A 19,682-nucleotide genomic window follows, 5' to 3' on the forward strand; every position below is an offset into this window, starting at 1 on the left:
AGGAAATGCCCCTGCCCCCTCCCCGTCCTGATCTTGGGGTCCCGGCTCCAGGCCCTCCTCAGCCCCCTCTGCAGCACATCCCCGTGGCTCCCTCCTTCAGAAGCATCCCCCGCAGGCAGCAGGAGTTCTACAGAGGAGCCTGCTGTGGCCTCCAAGGCCAGCGACTCCTGCCTTTCTAAAATGACACCATGAAGCTGGACTCGTCTACAGGCAACCCCTGCCCCCTGGGGGGACTTTGGAGCAGAGCCCAGGGAGAGCTGGGGGCCAGGCCCGCAGTGCGCATCCTACCTGGTGCAGGAGGGAGCTGTTGGTCAGTCCTTGGGCCCCGGGGAGGGTGCCCGTGTGCTTCATGTGCACACTGTTCATGGTGGGCAGTCTGGCGACCTTGGTGGCCTTGCCACTGCTGCTGCTGCTGCTGACGGCGCTGGGGCTGGGCGAGCACTTCCTTTTCTTTCCTATGAGCCTGTCCAGCGGAGTGTGCGCCAGCGGGAAGCCCCCGTGGGCATGCACGGGGAGCTCGCTGGCCTGGTGGATGAAGGGGCCCAGGGAGAGCGTGGCGTCGTTGCTGTTGACCATCACGCTCATCCTTTTGATGGACTCTGCGGGGCTCCCACTGGGGGGGCCCCTCCCTGACTGCTCGTGCCGGAGGCTGGCCGAGTGCGCTTTGTTTGTCACACAGTTGAGGCCGATGCTGTGGGAAGATGTCACTGCCGACGTGTAGGGAGGCCCGGAGTGAGCCACACAGTTTTTCCTAAAAGACTCCATGGAATGAGAAGAAGAAGAGGAGGAGGAGGAGGAGGCAGAAGAGTGAACCAGCAGTGGGGAGCTGTTTTTGCGTTTCTTTCCTGAGCCGCCGCTGGTACCGCTGCTGGCATTGTGACAGTCAGTGCTGTTACCAGCAGACTCCTTGGGCCTTAAAGACTTGCTGGATTTCAACTTCTGAGGTTTCCTGGACATGGGGGAGGAGGGGACTGAAGAGAGGCCAGAGGGTGTGGAAGGGGACGAGGATGAAGAGGACACTTGTCTGGATTGCATACTGCACACAGGATCCATCGCCCCGGAAGTGGCAGGCTGTGCATTTAGTGTGGTTCCATGAGCTGGTACCGCTTTGCTATGTGGGGAGATGCAGGTGGATGAGAGCAGTGCTGGGGACGCAGAGACGGTGGCTGCGGCAAGGTAGCCGATCCCACACTGTGACGTCGGCACAGAGTTTGTCCGGTGAGGGACACGTGCAGAGACGGGTGATGTGGTACTGGGCACTGGTGGGATTTTCCTGAAAAAAGGAGAGGGCAAGAGTGTGACACTCACCTCACCGCAGCCACTCATGGAGGCTCAAAGACCCTGACAACCCACCGCAAGCAGAGGGATCGATCACCCGCACACCAGTCAGCCAGCCAGCCTGCCACTTCCTTCTTCCAATTCTCTGATGCCCTCCTGGGGCTCTTAGAATCACACGAGATGCGTGCCTCACCCCGTGCTGCCGCCCCAGCTTCACCGCCAACTCCCGTCCCCAGCCACAGATCTCCGTGTTTCGAGGACATCATGGCCTGACCCTGTGTGCCTGCCCTCTGTGCCCCACTCTTGCCCCCTCGGGTCGGCTCAGCACCACTCTCTCAGGAGCTCCAGGCTGACTTGCCTGCACCGACCTGTCCCTAGACATTCTGAGACTGCAAGTTGCTAACTCCTTTGCAGAGGGGGCCACCCACAGCTGACTCGCCATGATAGCCCTAGCACCTGGAATACAGAAGGCATAAACACAGGGGGAATTCTAGAAAGATGAGGGGGGAAGGACATCACCAGTTAACAGCAGCGACTAGGTTGTAACTACTGGCCAAACACTGCCCACGGGATACAGCCTCCAGATCTCAGGGGGCTCAGCCACAGTGTGGTAATGTTGGTGACATCTGGGTAGGAGCTGGGCAGACAGTCAGGGTAGGGAGGCCCCACTTTTATTTTAGCTCAATTTTTAAATGTAATTGCACCAGAATTTCAGCAGCCCCTGTGGCAAAATGAAGCCTGTTGCAGTGCCATGCAGCTGGGGTCCTCGTTACCCGCCCGTCGAGGGGGCCATCCCTGGAGGCCAGGACGGTGGGCCAGCCTGGGCAATGGAGCAAGAACCATCTCTTAAAAACCCAACCACAAAAACCGAGGAAGCAGAAAAGAAGGGCCTGACTAGAGGGCAAGCGCCACCTCCACCGGCTCCCGCTCGCCCAGTCCAACCCCGCTCTATTTCCAAGACAGGAAGCTGGCCCGAGCGCCTCCCCGGTGCCTTTTAAGAACCATGTTCTTGGGCTGGGGTTGTGGCTCAGCAGTAGAGCACTCGCCTAGCACGTGCGAGGCCCTAGGTTCGATCCTCACCTCCACATAAAAATAAATAAACAAACTAAAGGTGTTGTGTACAACTAAAAAATAAATATTAAAACAACAACAACAACAACAAAGAACCACGTTCTCCCAAACAGGGATTGACGAGGGCAAGTGCTTGCACCTGCTTTAAACCCCACTCCAGAGTGCGGCTGTGGCCTCACGTCAGAGCTTCTTGATTTGGGCTGCATGAGAGCCACCTGTGATGCTTCAGCCACCCCCCCATACCACCTCAGGGCAGTGGGCAGACTCTACCGTCTAGAGAGTCCTGGCTCCCCCACAGGACAGGGACTGGCACTATGAGAGGGAGGTGCTGGGAACGGCGAGTTCCTGGGCCCTGGCCTAGGACCTGAGCAGAATCTGTACCCAGAGGACCCCAGGTGACTCAGGGGTAAGCTCTGCTCTAAATGAAGCCCACACACGGTGATCTAGTGAGTGCAGTGAGTTCTTGTGGCCACCAGGGGGATCATGAAGCTGGGGCCTCAGGACTAGGTTGTCCTGAATCAAATACTGGAAAAAGGAAAAAGGCTTCCGAAGGGCTGGGGATGTGGAGGCTCACTCCAAACAACCGCCACCAGGTCCTCTGAAGAGGTTCTTATGCAGTGATGTGACCTTTCAGATAAGCAGAAGCAAAGCAGGAATACGTAGTAGTCTTGATTTCTGTCTGCACAAACCAGCTCTATAAAGGTATATAAGAAACTAAAAAAAGGTCTGTGGGCTGGGTGGTATATAGAAGGGCAGGGGACGAGGGGACGAGGGGACAGCCTTTTCATTGTATGCCTCCTTATATTCAATTTTTGCTTTAAAGCTATGCAAGTGCATTCCCAATTCACACGGTTAAACACCAAACACAAGGGCTGGGCTGGGGCTCAGCGGTAGCGCACTTGCCTGGCATGTGTGAGGCACTGGGTTCGAATCTCAGCACCACATATGAATAAATAAAATAAGGGTCTATCAACAACTAAAAAATGAAAATATAAAAAAAACCCAAACACCAATCCTTCACTAGCTCCCTAGCCCCTCTTAGGGATGTGGAGTAGTGGTCCCACATGGAGAGAGGGCACAGGAGCTCCCAGTAGCCACCTGGGCCATGACTGTGCTCAGGAGAGGCACTGGCCACTTCCACCCCTGTTCGGAGGCCCCACAAAGTGCAGGGGCTTAGATCACACTCAGCCCACCTCCTCTCACCCCTACTGTACCCCGGTGATTAGCAGTAAGAGGCCAAGAAGAGCTGCTCAAACAGCGCTCTTCCTGGAGGGAACTGTGCTAGGCCAGCAGGCTGGGACAAGGAGCACTCCCCCATCCAATCTCACAGAGTGCCTGGAACCAGGCCCAGGGGGCTGGACCTGCCCCAAGTTCCCACCTGCTCCAAGCCCATGCATCAGTTCATCCCTGAGCCACGCGTGTCACTGTGTACTGACTTTCAAAACCAGAGGTCATGTCAGTAGAAAGGACTCCGTCTTCCTCCTGAGAGCAAGTGACAACAGCCCTCCAGCAGCAACAGCCCAAGGAGGCAGTGAGTGCACCTCACCACCCCTCCAGCTTTTTCAGAGTTCAGAGCACAGACCGGGGAAGCTCAAAGGCAGGAGCAGCTCAACCGCCCTGCCCAGCCTCGAGCCCTCAGGGCAGTCTGAAGAAACGGCAAGCTGGGCCCTTAGGGGCCCTGGGGTGCACTGAACCCCAACAAACCTCTACTCCACCACTGGCAGGGGGGATTTCTCTTCAGAAGGAAGCAAGAAGTGCGCAGTGGGAGAGCAGAGCAGCGCCGCTCCTGACCTGTTGTTCTAAGCGAGCAACGCGTCCTCCTCCCAACTGTCACCGATGTGCTAAGGCCTCTGACCAGCTCTTCAGACCCACTAGGAAACCCGACAGGAGGGAAATGGACGCACTGGCAGAGCCCACTCAGCAAAGCACTAGCTGATGACGCCCAAATGACAGATCTGGGACTCTGAACAACCCCTTTAGCAAAGCTTTATATATTCATCAAAGTAGACTCCACCAAATGCTAGTTCCCAAGTCCAGAGAGTTCAGGAGACTCCATGTGGCTCATGACTGCTCCTGCTTTGAGTTTCAAAGCCCAGTGCTCATTAAAGGCTCTGAGAAGTCCTGCAGGAATGAGAACAATTTTACTTCAGGAAAGGCTGGATGAACCATTCATTCACTTAAATTCCCGTTTGGGAAACACGTGCAAATACAACACAACACAAAGTCTTCAAGTGCAAATCACAACACACAGCTCTTCTACCTGAGGCCTTCGGAGTTTCCCACTGCACAGTCAGCCCCACCGTCTACTGGCCCCCCGCTGGTCTCTCAGGCCTGGTCTCGCATGACACTCATGCCTACTGTCGCTCAGTCTTCACACTCCTGGCTCCTGCCTCCTGCCTCCTGAATCCTAGAATCCCTAGAATCCTATCCCCCTGTGGCTGCCCTCTGATTCATTCAATCAGGTCAAGGTCACCTTTTCAGAGACACTTTCCCTGAATCCCCCAGGTTGTTTTCCCCCATTTTTATTTGGAAATCAAGTGCCTCTAGGTCCAAATCCTCACCCTATCACCAATCTTCTGTGTGACCTTGTATTTCAGTGTTATTTGCTAAAAAAATTAGGGGTCCATTGCAGTCACTTGCCAAAGAACAGTGGAAAATAAATATACCCAACAGATTGAGGGCATGCAGCAAGCTCTCGGCTGACTCTCACCTTGTCCAGCCCCCCCGAGGACCAGCTGCCCACTCATCTGCTGACTGGTGTTGGCCTCCCCTGACTCCAGACCAACCATGAGCTCGGCAAGGGTGTCCATCCTCCCACCTTGAACCGGGCAACCAGGACAATGTGGTCACTGAACGAGTGAGTGGCTGGGTGACCAGGTGCCTCCTCAGGGTGGCCAGGCACAGCTTCATTTAGACTACCAGCTGCAGGGGCCGTCTGGGAAGTGGGAGATATGCAGGTGAGCTGCCCCCGCCTACTCACCTCCACAGCTGCGAGTTCAGATGCTTCTCCACCATGAAGTTGAGGGCGCAGCGGAGCCGGTTCCACCTGGAGTCGAACACGTAATACCCTCTCCCGATCTGCCGGCTCCCGAATGTGCAAAACTGAAAGAGAACACAGCGGGCTTGCCCCTCAGGCACAGCTGCCCCCGACACCAGAGGCCATGGAGCACGAGGTGACAGTGCCTGCCCGAGTGTCCTGCTAGGGAGGGAGCGCAGAAGATGCTCCCGACAGTGCTGGCTCCCATGGGGCACCTGGCCCAGCTGCTCACACCTGGACCACGTCCCACACCTCGGGCACGCCACACAGTGCCCTGTCCCTGCTGCGGAGGAGGGTCAAAGTGGGGTGGACGCGGAACTTACAGACGCTGGCTGAGGATGACGACCTGAATAATGACAGTCCAGTTTTTCAACAGACTCTTCTTTGTCATCGCCTTCACCCTCCTCACTGGATAACCGAGAGGCTGGCTCAGTGGCAGGCAGGGGAGGGTGTGGAGACTCATGGACTGGAGGAGGGTCAACGGGGGCGCTCCCACCTTGCTGAGCAGGGCAGCCTGGAGGCCTGGGGAGCAGGAAGTGCAGAGGGTCAGGTCACACACCCGGGAGACAGCGTGCCCAGACCTCCTGGGGGCTGGGCTCCCCACTCCTGGGGAGGCTTGCTGGCAAGGCAGCCAGGGAGCGGAACACCTCTCCCCTCGCCTGCCACCACCTGGGAACTCAGTCCCCTCTGTCCTCCCCAGAGGAGGACCGTGTGTGGAGTTTAAGAGAATTAATTACTCCCGTTCCTCTTCAATTTCAAATGGATTTGGGTTACTAAGGCAATAAATTATAAAGCGCTGGCCAGGGCTCTACGCTAACCTGGGAGGAATGGGAAGTGACGGGAAGTGACACCAGTACAGGGGCTTTCCCACTCTACGTGGGTACTCTGGAGCCTGGTGCGGCCTCTCTGCCCACAGCAACAGTGGCCCAGTGGTTCTGGAATTAGTGTGCTTTTCTTCCTAATGAAAAGCCTTCCACTGAAGATGGCCAAGGGAAGGAGTTTCTAGGGAGTCTGGGGCGGGACCCTGGCACAAGCCAGGAGCACCCCGACGGCTCCTCCAGGGTGTTACCCCAGGGCTGACGCTGGAGGGGCCCAGCACACAGGTCCTGGAGAGGGAGGGACTCCATCATTATGCGACAACTGCAGGGCAGAATGCAAGCTGCAGCACCCCAGAGCTGGCACCTCCCTAAGCGGAAGCCCTGTTGCCCTCAGCCCAACCACTGGCACCAACCCCCTCCTGCACGCCTCTCCCTTCCGCCTGGAACCTGGGCCCAAGGGTCCTTCAACTTCAACTTGGTTACATATGCAAGCACGCACACCCTCCACCAACACCACCTCAGGTGTGCGTGTGACAGATTCTCAAGCACCTTGGCCCACTGCTTATTATGCTGCTGAAATGTCTCATCTCCACTCAGGACAATATCCCAAAGGATTGCATGAAAAGTCGTGTTTGTGAGTGGATGTTGTGAAGACTCGGGCCTAATGCCTGTCCCCAGCAAGAACTCCCACAGTGTACTCCGGCAAGAAGGGAAAAATAAACAGGAAGCTACTGTCAAGGCCATGTGAAATATGCCAACCAGTAACCTGTGGCAGGCAAGGGCCAATGTCAGCCCTGCTCAATGGGGTTAAGAGACACCCGATTTTGAAGACGTACAGAGCAGATAATTCGAGCTCTGTGGTGCTGCTTGTATCTGCGACCAGGGAAGCCCTGGCTGAAACTTACTGAGGGCCTGGACAAGCTTCTTCTCACAGTAAGCATCAACTATAAAGCGCCTCCCTATGGCGAGCCTGCTGGTGTGTCCCCTGGATTCCCGACTGTAGCCTTGCCTGGTGCCCACAAGCCTGTCCTGAAGGCGGGGCCCAGGTTGGAGGGCTTGGCTTACCTTGGAAGACTGGGGGTGTGAGGTTTAGGTTTGCTAGCTACGGAAGGCTTTGATTCAGAAGGAGAGTTTTGGTGCGGCTCCTGCGACGACCTAGGAGGGGCGGGATGCGGGTCCCTGAGAGGCTGCGGTGGTGGCTGAGAGTCCGGATGGCGCATCGATTCCTTTTCCCTGGTTTTGTTTTTGTGCTCGGCTAATAACACATCAAATCGTTTTCTTCTACCCTGAACAGCCCTCCGCTGGGTTAAGGAATGTGTCTGAAGAACAAGAAACACAGAACTGAGGAATCTCTACATGACTTTGATCTGTCACATACCCTCAAACGCCACTCTCTTTAAAAAGCAATCTATACCATCAGCACAGTTAAAGACAGCTCAGCATTTGATGAGATAAAAAATAATTCCAAAAGCATAATCTTTTCTCCGCTGGACTAAAAGCACCCAGTCTAGACTAACTGGAGGAGAATCTGGGAATGTTATTTCTATCAGAATGAAGGAGTCATGTTAGTTGGGTCACCTGGCTATGTAACTAGTGGCCAATAGTAGAAACAGGTGACAGGTGCTCATGTTTTGTTACCATGAGAGCAATTGTTTATTGAGGCTCTTATCAACTCCATTAAAGAGTCCCTCTTTCAACCATTTAAAACTCCAAATGCTAACAAAGGAGAGAAACAATGATTCCATAAACACACATTAACAAGTGTTCTTGTAGTAATTGCAGAGAGTAAAAATGAAACAATTGCTTTTCTGTCTTCCAGTGAAAATGCCCTGCGAAGACAGAGTGGGCTGACACATTCTGGAGACAAGGGACCACCATAGCTATGGAAGACCTGAGAGGGTGAACACAAGGCCGAGAAAGAGCTGCAACAGGAAGAGACACCCAGCAGCCAGTTCCACTCCCGAGTCTGCAGACAAGAGTCAAGGTTCAGAACTGAGAAAGGGGCACCCGGAGGGGAGGAAGGCCAAGGGACAGTTGCTGGCTTTCAGAAGGCAACCAACGTCAACCTCTGATTGAAACACCTGTAAGAAAGCGTCTGTGCGCCAAATGCATTTTGATGATAACCAACATTCTATAAAAACCAAGGTAACAGAGTCTAGTCCTATTCCCAGCAGAAGACAAACTAGTATGTACAAAGTGCAAGGTCACCACAGTTGGCAACTCTTAGTTAAGTCTGATCACTGTGGAACGACTTCATAGGTCATAATTCATGAACTGCTGGGGTCTCAGTCTGTAAAAACGCAGGAGACGATGAACCCCAGGAGTGGGTCAGCTTCCATTGACGACAGGCCCTAGTCACGTGATCCATGAACATATGTGACTTCATCCACATTTCCTCCTCTCATGTTTGAAATATGACAAGGCACACTTCCCATGCTTCCCTACCGTACGTGCTCTACACCGCACTGCTCTGTGGGCTTATAGACATGTTGTTATGAACTTGGGGGATTTACCTCATTCATCTGAAACATGATAACCCAACCTACTGTCATACTGGCCACTGTGAAGTATGTCCACCCAAAACCCAACCAGGCACAGATAAATGTGCTAAGCTTCTTTTGAAAACTTTAAGGTCCTTTAGTATGTAACATACCCACATGAAAGTAACCTGAATGAGGAAAAGGAACTTTGTTTGTGTTCAGTGCTACATCAGCACCTAGAACTGCAACTGATGTTAAATAAATGCTCCAGTCAAAAAGTACATAAAAACAAAGATCCTTGTTGAGCACAGTGGCCCGTGCCCCTAATCCCAGCAGCCCGGGAGGCTGAGGCTGGAGGATCACAAGTTCAAAGCCACCCCTAACAACTTACGGATTTGGCTCTGTGGTAAGGCACCCTGGATTCAATGCCCAGTAAAAAAAAAAAAAAAGACCCCCCAAAAAACCCTCTACTACATACTGAAGGGATGAATGACATGCTGTCCCTGGCCCAGCTGCCTATCTTTCCAGACACACATATACACACTCCTCCTAAGTGTGCTGTGCTGCTTGGCCAAGGAAAGCTGAGTGAAGAAAGCAGGGAGACGGTATTGTCCCCGCTCAGGCTGATGAGCAGACAGGATGTCCACTGGGCTCTGAAGGACACTCCAAATACAGACCCGAGGACGCTGCTGCACCCCGACATCCAGAACTCTGCAAGGGGCTGACAGCACCAGGGAAGACTGGGCACACGCTAAAGCCCTGCTTTCTGCTCTGTGGAGTCACCTGCCTCTTCCTCCCCTCCAGTTTAGCTCCCGGCCCGTTTCTCGGGCTGCACAGAGTCCAAGCCTGCGCGTCCCTCCACTGTGCCTCTCCCACACCTCCCAGCCCAGGCAGGACAGAATGACTTTAACGCAGGGTCCTGTGGCTAGGAGCCTTCCTCAGCCACATCTTCTGACTGCAGGCCCTTCCGTTTTCATGAACCATCAGTGGGTTTTCTACTCCTCTCAAATCACCAATCTTCATCTCTGGCGTTAGACAAGGACAGCGGGCACACCCTGATTCTGTTGGACCCTACACCCCTGGGACCTAGAACAAGACCTGTGCTTGCAGGGTGTGTGATACCAAGTTTTTCAGTGATGCTGGACAGAGACAGAGGCACAGTGGTCATGATGCAGCCTGTCATACAGATGAGGAGGGAGGAGGGAGGCGGGCGGGAAGCAGACTACAGGGGACGAGTGAAGGGGGCGAGCAGCAGCAAGCCCACCCCAGGGTGGGAGAGACTCGGGTGAGAACTGGCCCAAGCCCAGGGTGCGAGAGACTCGGCGGCAACTTAGGACATTTAGGGGAGGGCCATGCAGGCATTAGTCCTACACGGCCTAACTGGTTCAGGCCAGAGTGAAGCAAGGGAAGGAAGAGAGCTGACCAGAGGACAATGAAGAAAGAAAGGCACTCTGGGAAAGCAGGCTGGCCGGAGGCTGCATTTTCTGCCAGCTTCATGCTGAACTCACGACAAGTCAGGGCTGAAGAGGGAGACTGATGCAAGGGCAGGCGTAGAACCAGGCCACACGCATCAATGACACACAAGAGCAGAAGAACAGCATGAGCCATCTGAAAGAAAGATGGCAGGAACATGCAGGTCCACACAAAAGCAGGAGGCGCAGGGAGAGTGGGAACACCTCTTGCTGATCCCACTTCTGGGCCTTAAAAACATACCAGCCCAACCACGTGTTCACCAGAGCACTACCTATAACACCTTGTTCTGAACAAGGTAAAGGCCCACTGACAGACAATAAAGAGAAATGTGGAAAATACAAGGGATGGAATATTATTCAGCCCTCGAAAAGGAGCTCCTGCCATTGCAATAACATGAGTGGGTCCAAAGGACATTATGCTAAGAGAAATAAGCCAGTCACAGAACACAAACACTTCATGACCCCACTTATGAGAACCAGCCAAACGCACAGAATCAAAAAACAGTCCTTCTAGAGGCCAGAGGGACAGGGAAATGAGGAATTACCAATCAACAATCAAAAAGCTCCAATTAAACAAGATGAATGAGTGCCAGGGACCTGTGGTACAACAGTGTGCGTACAGTCCACAATGATGTGCTGTACACTTAAAAAGGTTACTAAAAGAGGGTGACGCCAAGTGGTGTAGTTCTCACCACAGTAGAACAAAATTTAAAACAGAAAGAAAGAAAACACTTTGGTGCACCATGAAGTTTCACAGTTAACTTTAAAAAGAACACCCTGAGGCTGGAGATGGGTTCAGTGGTAGAGTGCTCGCCTACCAGCATGCACAAGGCCCTGGGTTCCATCCCCAGCATGGCAAAAACCAAAAAACCAACAAACCGAGTAGAACATCCTGGATAAAGAGAGCAAGCCTGCTCCTGAAAGCCAGGCAGACAGGAGGAGGGAGAAAGAGCGGGCCAGCTGGAATCACGGTGTGCAAGAGGGCCGGGGTGTTATTCCACAAATCCCCTTAGATGTAGCTGAAACCCTGACACAATTCTACACAGGTCACGTGGCCATATTCAACACACTACAGTATGTGTTCAATTAGTATCCCAGGAAGGGCAAAAGTTATTTGTCTTGAGGGAGGAGTTTGTCCTTGAGGGAGGACAAACTTGAGGACTCAGGGTAGGGGTGTCCATCAACCCAGGACAGAAGGCAAAAATCAGAATGTAGATGTGTACTTTTCCAATCCCTGAGCAGAGAGTCTATGCTTTTTTATTATTTTTTTTTTAAATTAGATATTAGGGGCATCCATTCCTCCAAATGGTTCAGAACCACTGTTTTAAGACAAAACATACACAATAAAATTAAATTAGAAACTAATACTCCTTGAACCCCTGTGGAGACAATTGGGGACACTCTCCAAAGAAATACTGTCCAACAGAGATGCCCACTCAGGCAGTGGAGCCCATGGAAGCCAGCCCAACCTTTTACTCACAGCGAATAGGCCCCTTCATTATTAGCCTACTGGCCATTTTAAAGGAAAAACAGGAAGACTTCAGAATGGAGAGGAAGATCATTAAATTTCCTAGTTAGATTATATTTTACGTTGTATTTTTGAAAAACTAGAAAGTAAGGCAATTTTAAAGTCATAGATTTTTAAAAAATAGTTTTTTGAAGTTTAAGAATTGTGGCATACACATTTTAAGGAAATTCATATATTTGCAAAGGAAGCTTCTGGACTTGTAAGTCTGTGCAGTTTAAACCACACCAGAGAGTATTACATTTCTATGTAGCAATACCGAGTCCTGAGAAACAGCAGACTGATCAGGGAAGGATACTGTTTTCTAGGACACAGAACTCATTGAAAATAAAACCTCTCTTGAGAGCATGATTCCCATCACACGCTTCACTCTTTGCCAACTCGAGCTCCTTTCTCTGGACCAAGTTATGTCCTCACTGACACAACTGAGGACAGTCTCCAGAGCATCAGTTAGACCATGGGATGGTGTGGTCCCTTCTCAGAGCCCCACGATCGCCACAGGTGTCAGCTCTGCCTGCAGGAAGACCTACCTTGCACGTCAAAGACCTGGTGCAGGGCTTCTTGGTGTCGAGATCAATGACCCCACAGTGGATGTCAGGATCAAACTCTCTTTCTGTCAAAAGCACAGAGACATTAAAATGGGCTTGCCAAACACTCCTTCATTTATTTTGTAAATTAGAAAATAGGAGACATCTCAAGACAGACAAATCTCACGTGCATATTTGCAAGTGGCACTCTTTTAAAGCAAGAGTGAGCCAAGCATGGTGGCTCACGCCTGTAATCCCAAAGACTCAGCACACTGAGGTAGGAGGATGCAAGTTCAAGGCCAGCCTCAGAAACTTAGCCAGGCCCTAAACAACTTAGCAAGACCTTGTTTCAAAATAAAAAATAAAAAGGACTGGGGACGTGGCTCAGTGATTAAGCACCACTGGGTTCAATCCCCAGTACCAAAAAAAAAAAAAAAAAAAAAAAGCAAGAGCTAAGAGGACAAACACTACCTAGGGAGCCTCTCCTAGGGCTCAGTGGGTCAGCAGTACACACAGCAGTCCCCTTGGTCCCTGGGAAAGCCCACTTGAAGTACAGAAACACTATTAAGAAAGAGCTGGGGGGTTACCTGATAATCTCTTATTTAAAAACTTCCTGTTATTGGAACCGTCTTCGGGTTTCTTTTCCAGAGCGGGTGGTGCAGGAAGCCCTTTGCCATTCAGAATCTGTCCAGGTGAAGGCAAGGTTGGCTTTGGTATTGAGGGGCAGTTAAGGCCAGGCTTGACTGAGGAACTCACAGTAGCAGGACAGGGTGGCCCCGCCGCAGGTTTCAGTAGTGTGCCATCCATCTTCGGATGAATCTTCTCCACTTTCACAGACGGCGTCATGCTGCAAGAGCAGGAGAGAGCACCAACGCCTGAGTGAGGGCAGCCCCAAGGGATGAGGCAGAGCCAGGGTCAGCAGCACCACACGGACTGGCCCCCAGAAGGCACCTTTTGAATTTTGTAAGAATTCACCAGAAAACCCTGTAAATGTTCACACTCATCCAGTCCATAAGCCCTTTGAAGAGGCAAAAGGCCCATTATCATTTCAGAACAATTTTACACATGGACCTATAGGAGACTTGGATCGAATACCCACCGGATGCAAGTTCTGCAAGAGGCAGACCAGGCAAAAGTCTAAAAGGATGAAAGACTCTGCAGAACCCTTATGCCACTAAAGATTTATGAGGACTCAAATAAATGTCAAATATACATGCCTAACAACACAGCACCAAGACAAGGTTCCCTGCTCTTGTCAAAGATGATGACCAATGTTTAATTAGCAGATGATGTGCCAGTTCTCCACTTCCTGATAAGAGGCTTCTATGGCAGGGGCTTTAGAGCATAAGTCCCTGGGATGGAGTTGGTGAGCCCTGAGGACCTGTCGCACAGCTAAAGCCCTGACTGCTCTTGGGATCTCAGACACTGTCATTTTCCCTTCATAAAACAGGTGATGTTGATAGGATCCTAATAGTGGGCTGGTCCCCTCTGAAGCCCTAGCTCCACATGAGGAGCTGGAGTGATGGTTCTGCAAACTGTTTAGTGGAGTCAGTGCTCCATGGCTGTCAGGCTGGTGAGTGACGTGGGCACTACACTGGCATCCTCTCTGGCTTTCAGACAGCTCCAGGAGCGAAAGTCGAGCTTATCATCCTGCGCTTCTGACAGATGAGCAGGTACTGGGGGCATAGTAACCAGGACAAATAGCCCCAAACAGCTATACCTGGAACAGCCTGAGTAGCAGAGACTCTGCAAGATGTTGTGGCCTCTCCTGGCAGGCAAGGTCCTTGAGCAGTAGCAGATGTTAGGTCCTGCTCTGAGATTAACCGCAGGTTATCAGACCTTGGGGCTGAGCTGGGTGGCATAAACTGCAAAGGGAGCCATGCCAGGGAAAAGCTACCCACTACTAGGCTGAGGGGTGCCATGACGAAGCAAGATGTGTTTCTATGGGTGTGCACGGCCACTCCTTCACGTGACCTCAAGAGGCCTGCCAACTTCCAGATCCACCCTGGAAGCATAACAGAGCCTTGCCAGGAGAGTGTGAACTTCTCTCAGTCTCCCTGCATCACGACTGTGATGTGAACCCAAAGCTGCCGGGAGGAAGCACTGCTTCCTGGTTGGTTTTGCAGGCCCCAGAAAATCCTAGAGTAGCATCTGGGAATCTCTTCACCTTTTATTTCTACTATTACTGATAGCTGTGGCAGGAATGCCAGCACCTATTCATTAACTGCCTCCTGGGGGCCAGAGACAGATACCAACTAGAACTCCCCTTCCTGGAGGCTGTTACTCTTAGATGCTGAAACAGTGCCTTGCACACAGCCCTCAAGGAAGCAGCAGAAGTGGGATGTGAGGCCTATCTGACCTCAAGTCTTCTCAGACAAGGCCTCAAGTTGCGTCTCTTCCTGCTTATGTGGAACCGGGGTATACTAGTGGGAACTATCCCACTAAGACGTTGGGATCAACAAGCACCATTATTATCATTGCTACCACTGCTCTGAAAGTCTCCTGAGGCTCAGTGGGGAACAAAAGAGCCAGCCACACACACTTGAAAGCCCCCTGCATGGGTCTGTTCCCATGGCTCCCGGACTCTCCCACCACTGTACACAGGCACACTGTAGCAGGACCGGCGCTGGAAACCCTCAGGGCCATACTCACATTCTACTGTGGGGGACTCTACTTTGCTGGAGGGGATGTATTGGCCTGGTGTTCCCCCTGGGTTGCAGTTTCTCTTTGGGCGATTTCAACGACTTGGAACTTGAGGAGGACGCGCTAAGAACCCCTCCGCTGGAAGAACGGCTGCTTCCACTTGCACTGCCTCCTTTGCTTTTGGACAGAGAAGGGAAGAAGGAAAATACTGAAGTGGGAGGAACGGCCATAGAAGGCTTGCTAGATGAGCTATGTCTTCTTTCTGGAAAGGAAAACAGGAAGAAAGGAAAAAAAAAAAAGACACCGTGTTTCAGGCAAATCTCACATGGAACGGGAAGAGTTCCCTGAAATCAACATGTTTAGGTTAAAACATGTTATCATGGAGTCAAAACACACTAAACGCAGTCACTTTCAGAAAGGGCTTATCTAGGCCCCACACTTACTGAGCGTTCTAGGAACCAGCCCTCCTGTTTCCAAAGCACCTCGACATAACGAGGTTTATCACAGATACCCATCGGGAATTAAACACCCATTCTGAACACCAGCATACTGCCTTTTGGGTTTTCTCTGCTGGAAATGAACCTCTAACCTGGATTCAGGAAGAGGAAGACTCTTCCCTCATCTGCAGAGCTCTGGAAGTGACACTGCGTGGACATCCTCTCCTCCTTTCTAGCTCAGCCCCTCTCTGATTTTCAAAATAGCAGGATCTTCAGAAACAAGTTGTACCTTTTTTCTCCCCGTCACTACCCACCAGCATATGACACCAAATAAAGATGTTTCTAGGGTTATCTTATCGTTCCTTAAGAATCTGTGCTAAAATTTTCCAGTGAATCATTTCACTGCCCCCCCACCCCCTTTAAATAATCTCACTTGACTACAGATGGCACAGCCCCGGCTCACACCACCAGGGTGCCAAAGGCGCAAGACAAAATACCATAAATAGCTAGGCATGTTTTTTTAAACCAGGAAGTAATTCATGGTTGAGAACAGACTACAAAAGTTTAACTGAGAATAAATGTACCCAGGGGAGAATCAATTTTTTTCTGAGTATGGCAATTTAATATAAATCAAGAGATGTTGAAAAATGTTACTATTGAAAACGTATTAATTATTTGGTAAATTCATCTACTTGAGACCCCTGCAACGGCTGCTTGGTGGAAGCCTTAGATTAAACTCGTAAATTAAAATCACACACTTGCTTAACTCCAGCTTTCAAATGTCTGTGACCCAACACTGACTTATGGCAAAGGGAGTTCCGTTCTATGAGTACCTGAAACATGGAGCACGTTAGAATCAATGACTCCAAGCAGCATTTAAATGGCTTGTTTCCAAAGCCCATCTTTTAGTAGCCCAGAACCTCTCAGTGAGTCTTACTCTTGTTAGGACAGTTTAACAATGCTTTATGAGGTTTCTAGTGCCTGCTCCTCACCAGGACAGACAGATACTATCTACAGACAAATTCAAATTAGACCACTCCACCACGGAAAGGCTATCCTCTCGTTACAAAGGGTAAGTTGATAGTGATGCATAAAGGCCTCTTGCTGTGCCGACCAGGTAAAGGAGTATAAGGAAGGAAAAACTAAAGCGATTGTGGGGAATTACTTTTCCAAATTTGGCATCTGAGGTGTGTTTCTCTTTGTCTGTTTTAAATCTAGTCTTTCTTTTTTCTGTGATTCCAAAATGCACGGAATCTACTTCCACGCTTCAGCATTTGTCTGCCTCGATTGTAAACACGTTCTTATAGCTTTGCCACCTGCCCCTGCCCAGGACAGACTGAGCTGTAAGACTGGTACAGCTTTCCTCGTGCAAAGAAGTGATTTCCAAATGGCCCTGACAGTGGTTCTCACCCTGGAATGACCCCAGGAGCTCACCTGCAACCCTCCCTTGAGGATTGTGACTTAATTGGTTTGGGATGTGGCCTGGGCATCTGGACCTGGACAAGCTTCCCCTGGTGACTCTACTGTGCAGCCAAGGTTGGAAGACTCACCTGGATGAGGCTGATGTCTTGAGAACCATTGACCACGGCTGGTGGAACCCCTAGCACATGGCACTACATAGAGGGCTGCCACCATGTGTCCTTAATGAGTGCTTTCCACACCACCATCCCCTGCAAACCGTTCTCCTACCCTCAGCAAAGGCATATAAAATACTATTTGTTTTACTCAACAGATTTATTTTCAATGCTATACTTCCCTCTTCTGTGGTCTAATTCTGTCTCTAATAGAGGCATTCTTGGTGTCTTGGACCAGACAGTTCTACATACAGGACTTCAGAATGGTTCATAGTCCTGGCCCCACCATCTGGTCACCAGTTAGTGCCCCTCTGCCCCAGACCACTTGAACCCAACTCCTATCATTCCAGATGGGCTCCAGAGTAAAGCAGAGCACCACCACCTTCAGCTGAGAGCTGTTCCTCAAAGCAAGATCTCCAAGAAACGACAGGCTTAACAAGCTTGCTATGTTTTTCTGATAAACACTAAAATAAATATTAAAATTTAAATATTTACCCATGGTAAGCCACAAAAGCAACCTGAGTACTGTTCCCTTGGACAATACTGTCTGTGGCATAAAGAGGGGGATACCTCCCACCCCCCTGTAAGCTAGAATGCTGGGCTTAGAAGTTTTATTCTGTGGGTATCAGAGATCTCAGGTGTCTAAGGGCAAGTGGGCACACAGTCCTTAATTTGCGATGGTTTGATTTTATAATATTTCAACTCTATGGTTGTGCAAAAGTGATATACATTCAGGAAAACTTGGAATTGTGAACTGTCACCTTTTCTTAGGCTCATGATATACAATACAGTCAGGATGACATTGGGCAGTTCCAGAAAGCCACAGCTCCCCATGAGCCTGATCATGACAGGAAGGAACACTGTGCTGTGTGGCTAATTAAGATGCTCAGAAGGTTAGGTATATTAATATTTTTGGCGGGGAGGCACTGGGAATTGAACTCAGGCACGCTTAACCACTGAGCCACAATCTCAGCCCTATCTTATATTGTATTTAGAAACAGGGTCTCTCACTGAGTTGCTGAGGACCTCACTAAGTTGCTAAGAGGCTGGCTTTGAATTTTCAATCCTCCTGCTTCAGCCTCTTAAGCGCAGTACTAATATATTCTTGAGGGGCTGGGGTTGTGGCTCAGTGGTAGAGTGCTCGTCTTGCACGCGTGGGACCCTGGGTTCAATCCTCAGCACCACATAAAAAAAATAAATGAGTGAAATAAAGGTATTGTGTCCAGCTATAAAATAAATATTTAAAATATATAAATATATTTAAATAAAATTCCGAAACAGCTTCGCCTATCATGCTTGTTTTGAGAAGGCAAAGCCATTGACATATTAAGGAACAATCTGACCACCACAAAATCTTGCATTTGTTTTTGTCTGCAAGAAACACTGGGCAATGCAGAAACGACACCTGCCTGATGGAGCCACACAGGACACACAGTGCACATACTGCAAACACCCACCATGGATCTCAGTTCACAATGAACAGCTGCTGTCCCAACTCTCCGTCCAGTCTCACACAACCTCCCTCTACCACCAGGAGTGGCAACCCTGCCCAGGCCACTCCACAGGCAAATGCCAAGGCTCTTCAAGGTCCACTGCCACATTTATCTGAGTATTCATGTATTTTGGACTATTTACTATATGTAAGACTGTGCTACCATTTTCATTATGTTCCTCTTTTTTTTTCCTGCATGTGTCACTGATGAAGTTTTTGAGTGTTGTGCCATAACCCCATTTTTCCCAATAAGACTCATGTGGTTTTTATTGCACAGTGCAGTAAGTTTTAAGGAATGCATGTTGTGTTATAGCAGAACTGACTGCAACTGTAGGCTTGTCCTTTCAATTTTCTATTCCCATCAGGGGCCACACTCCCCATTATCTATCTATCTATCTATCTATTTTGCTATTAAAAGAAATTTTAACTTTTACTTATACTATTACTTTTTTTTATTTGTTCTTTTTAGATTCCATGATAGTAGAGTGCATTCTGACATATTATATATATACAAACATGGAGTCTAACTTCCCATTCTTGTGGTTGAACATGATGTGGAGTTTCACTGGTCGTGTGTTCACATAGGAACATGGGAAAGTTCTGTTCCATTCATTCTATTTTCTGTCCTATTCCCATGCCCCTCCCTTCCCTTCATTCCTCTTTGTCTAATCCAATGAACTTATTCCCTGCCTCAATTTTCTTTAGTTCACATCTTCTTTCCTTGCCTATTAAATCTTAGTATGGGATTCACCATTAGAAAATCCAGACTCAAAGCTTCCTAATGTTAAAAGTCTGTTGATGTATCAATTAAAAAAAACCCCTGTAATTCCTACTTCAACAAAAATGAAAGCTATTTAAAAACCAAGATCATGTGAACATTTCATTCACTAAAACTTAAAACAGGCTGTGTGTGTGTGTGTGTGTGTGTGTGTGTGTGTGTGTGTAGCTGAGATTACGGCTGAGAAGTGCCGGCTCAAATCCTTGTCATGCTACTGAATTAAGTTGTTCCTTCACAACACAAACTGGTAAATTGCTCTGAAAAGGACAGCATCTGGCTTTCTCCTCACAAGAGAGCAAAGGAGAAAAACCAAATTTAATTACGGTTGAGTTGGACTCCCTTTATCCTTTCAGTATGGATACTTATTTTTCTTAAGATTTTAAACTGGGCTTACAGCTTTAAAAAAGTTTATTCTGAGCTTAAAAGAGAAATAGGCGACTTACGGGTAGGGTTGGGGACCCTACATTCAGGGGACAAAGTGGTGGCCAGATGCTGAGCATGGCTGCAGTGTGGTTTGCAGAGCAGTCCCGGCTGTGCCGTCAAAGCGCTC

The 19,682-nt window shown here is 49.9% G+C and overlaps 1 protein-coding gene across 13 annotated transcripts in view; it reads right to left on the bottom strand.

Moving 5' to 3' along the window:
• Positions 1-19,682, bottom strand: part of Atxn7 (ataxin 7) — a 147,088-nt gene that overhangs the window by 20,324 nt on the left and 107,082 nt on the right. For all 13 annotated transcript variants that reach the window (XR_009227565.1, XR_006853493.2, XR_006853492.2 and 10 more), the window contains 7 exons: positions 14,861-15,113; positions 12,796-13,055; positions 12,212-12,294; positions 7,270-7,523; positions 5,710-5,908; positions 5,330-5,451; positions 289-1,273 (listed from right to left, as the gene is read on the bottom strand). Coding sequence is in view for 7 of the 13 variants with exons in the window: in XM_046452919.2 (XP_046308875.1) it covers positions 289-1,273; positions 5,330-5,451; positions 5,710-5,908; positions 7,270-7,523; positions 12,212-12,294; positions 12,796-13,055; positions 14,861-15,113 (2,156 nt within the window). In the remaining 6 variants the exon portion in view is untranslated. The remainder of the gene's footprint in view (positions 1-288; positions 1,274-5,329; positions 5,452-5,709; positions 5,909-7,269; positions 7,524-12,211; positions 12,295-12,795; positions 13,056-14,860; positions 15,114-19,682) is intronic.

The sequence above is a fragment of the Marmota monax genome, unplaced genomic scaffold (genome assembly GCF_021218885.2).
Source record: "Marmota monax isolate L192 unplaced genomic scaffold, Marmota_monax_Labrador192_F-V1.1 WCK01_AAM20220418_F8-fsc00042, whole genome shotgun sequence".
In the NCBI taxonomy this organism is placed as follows: domain Eukaryota; kingdom Metazoa; phylum Chordata; class Mammalia; order Rodentia; family Sciuridae; genus Marmota; species Marmota monax.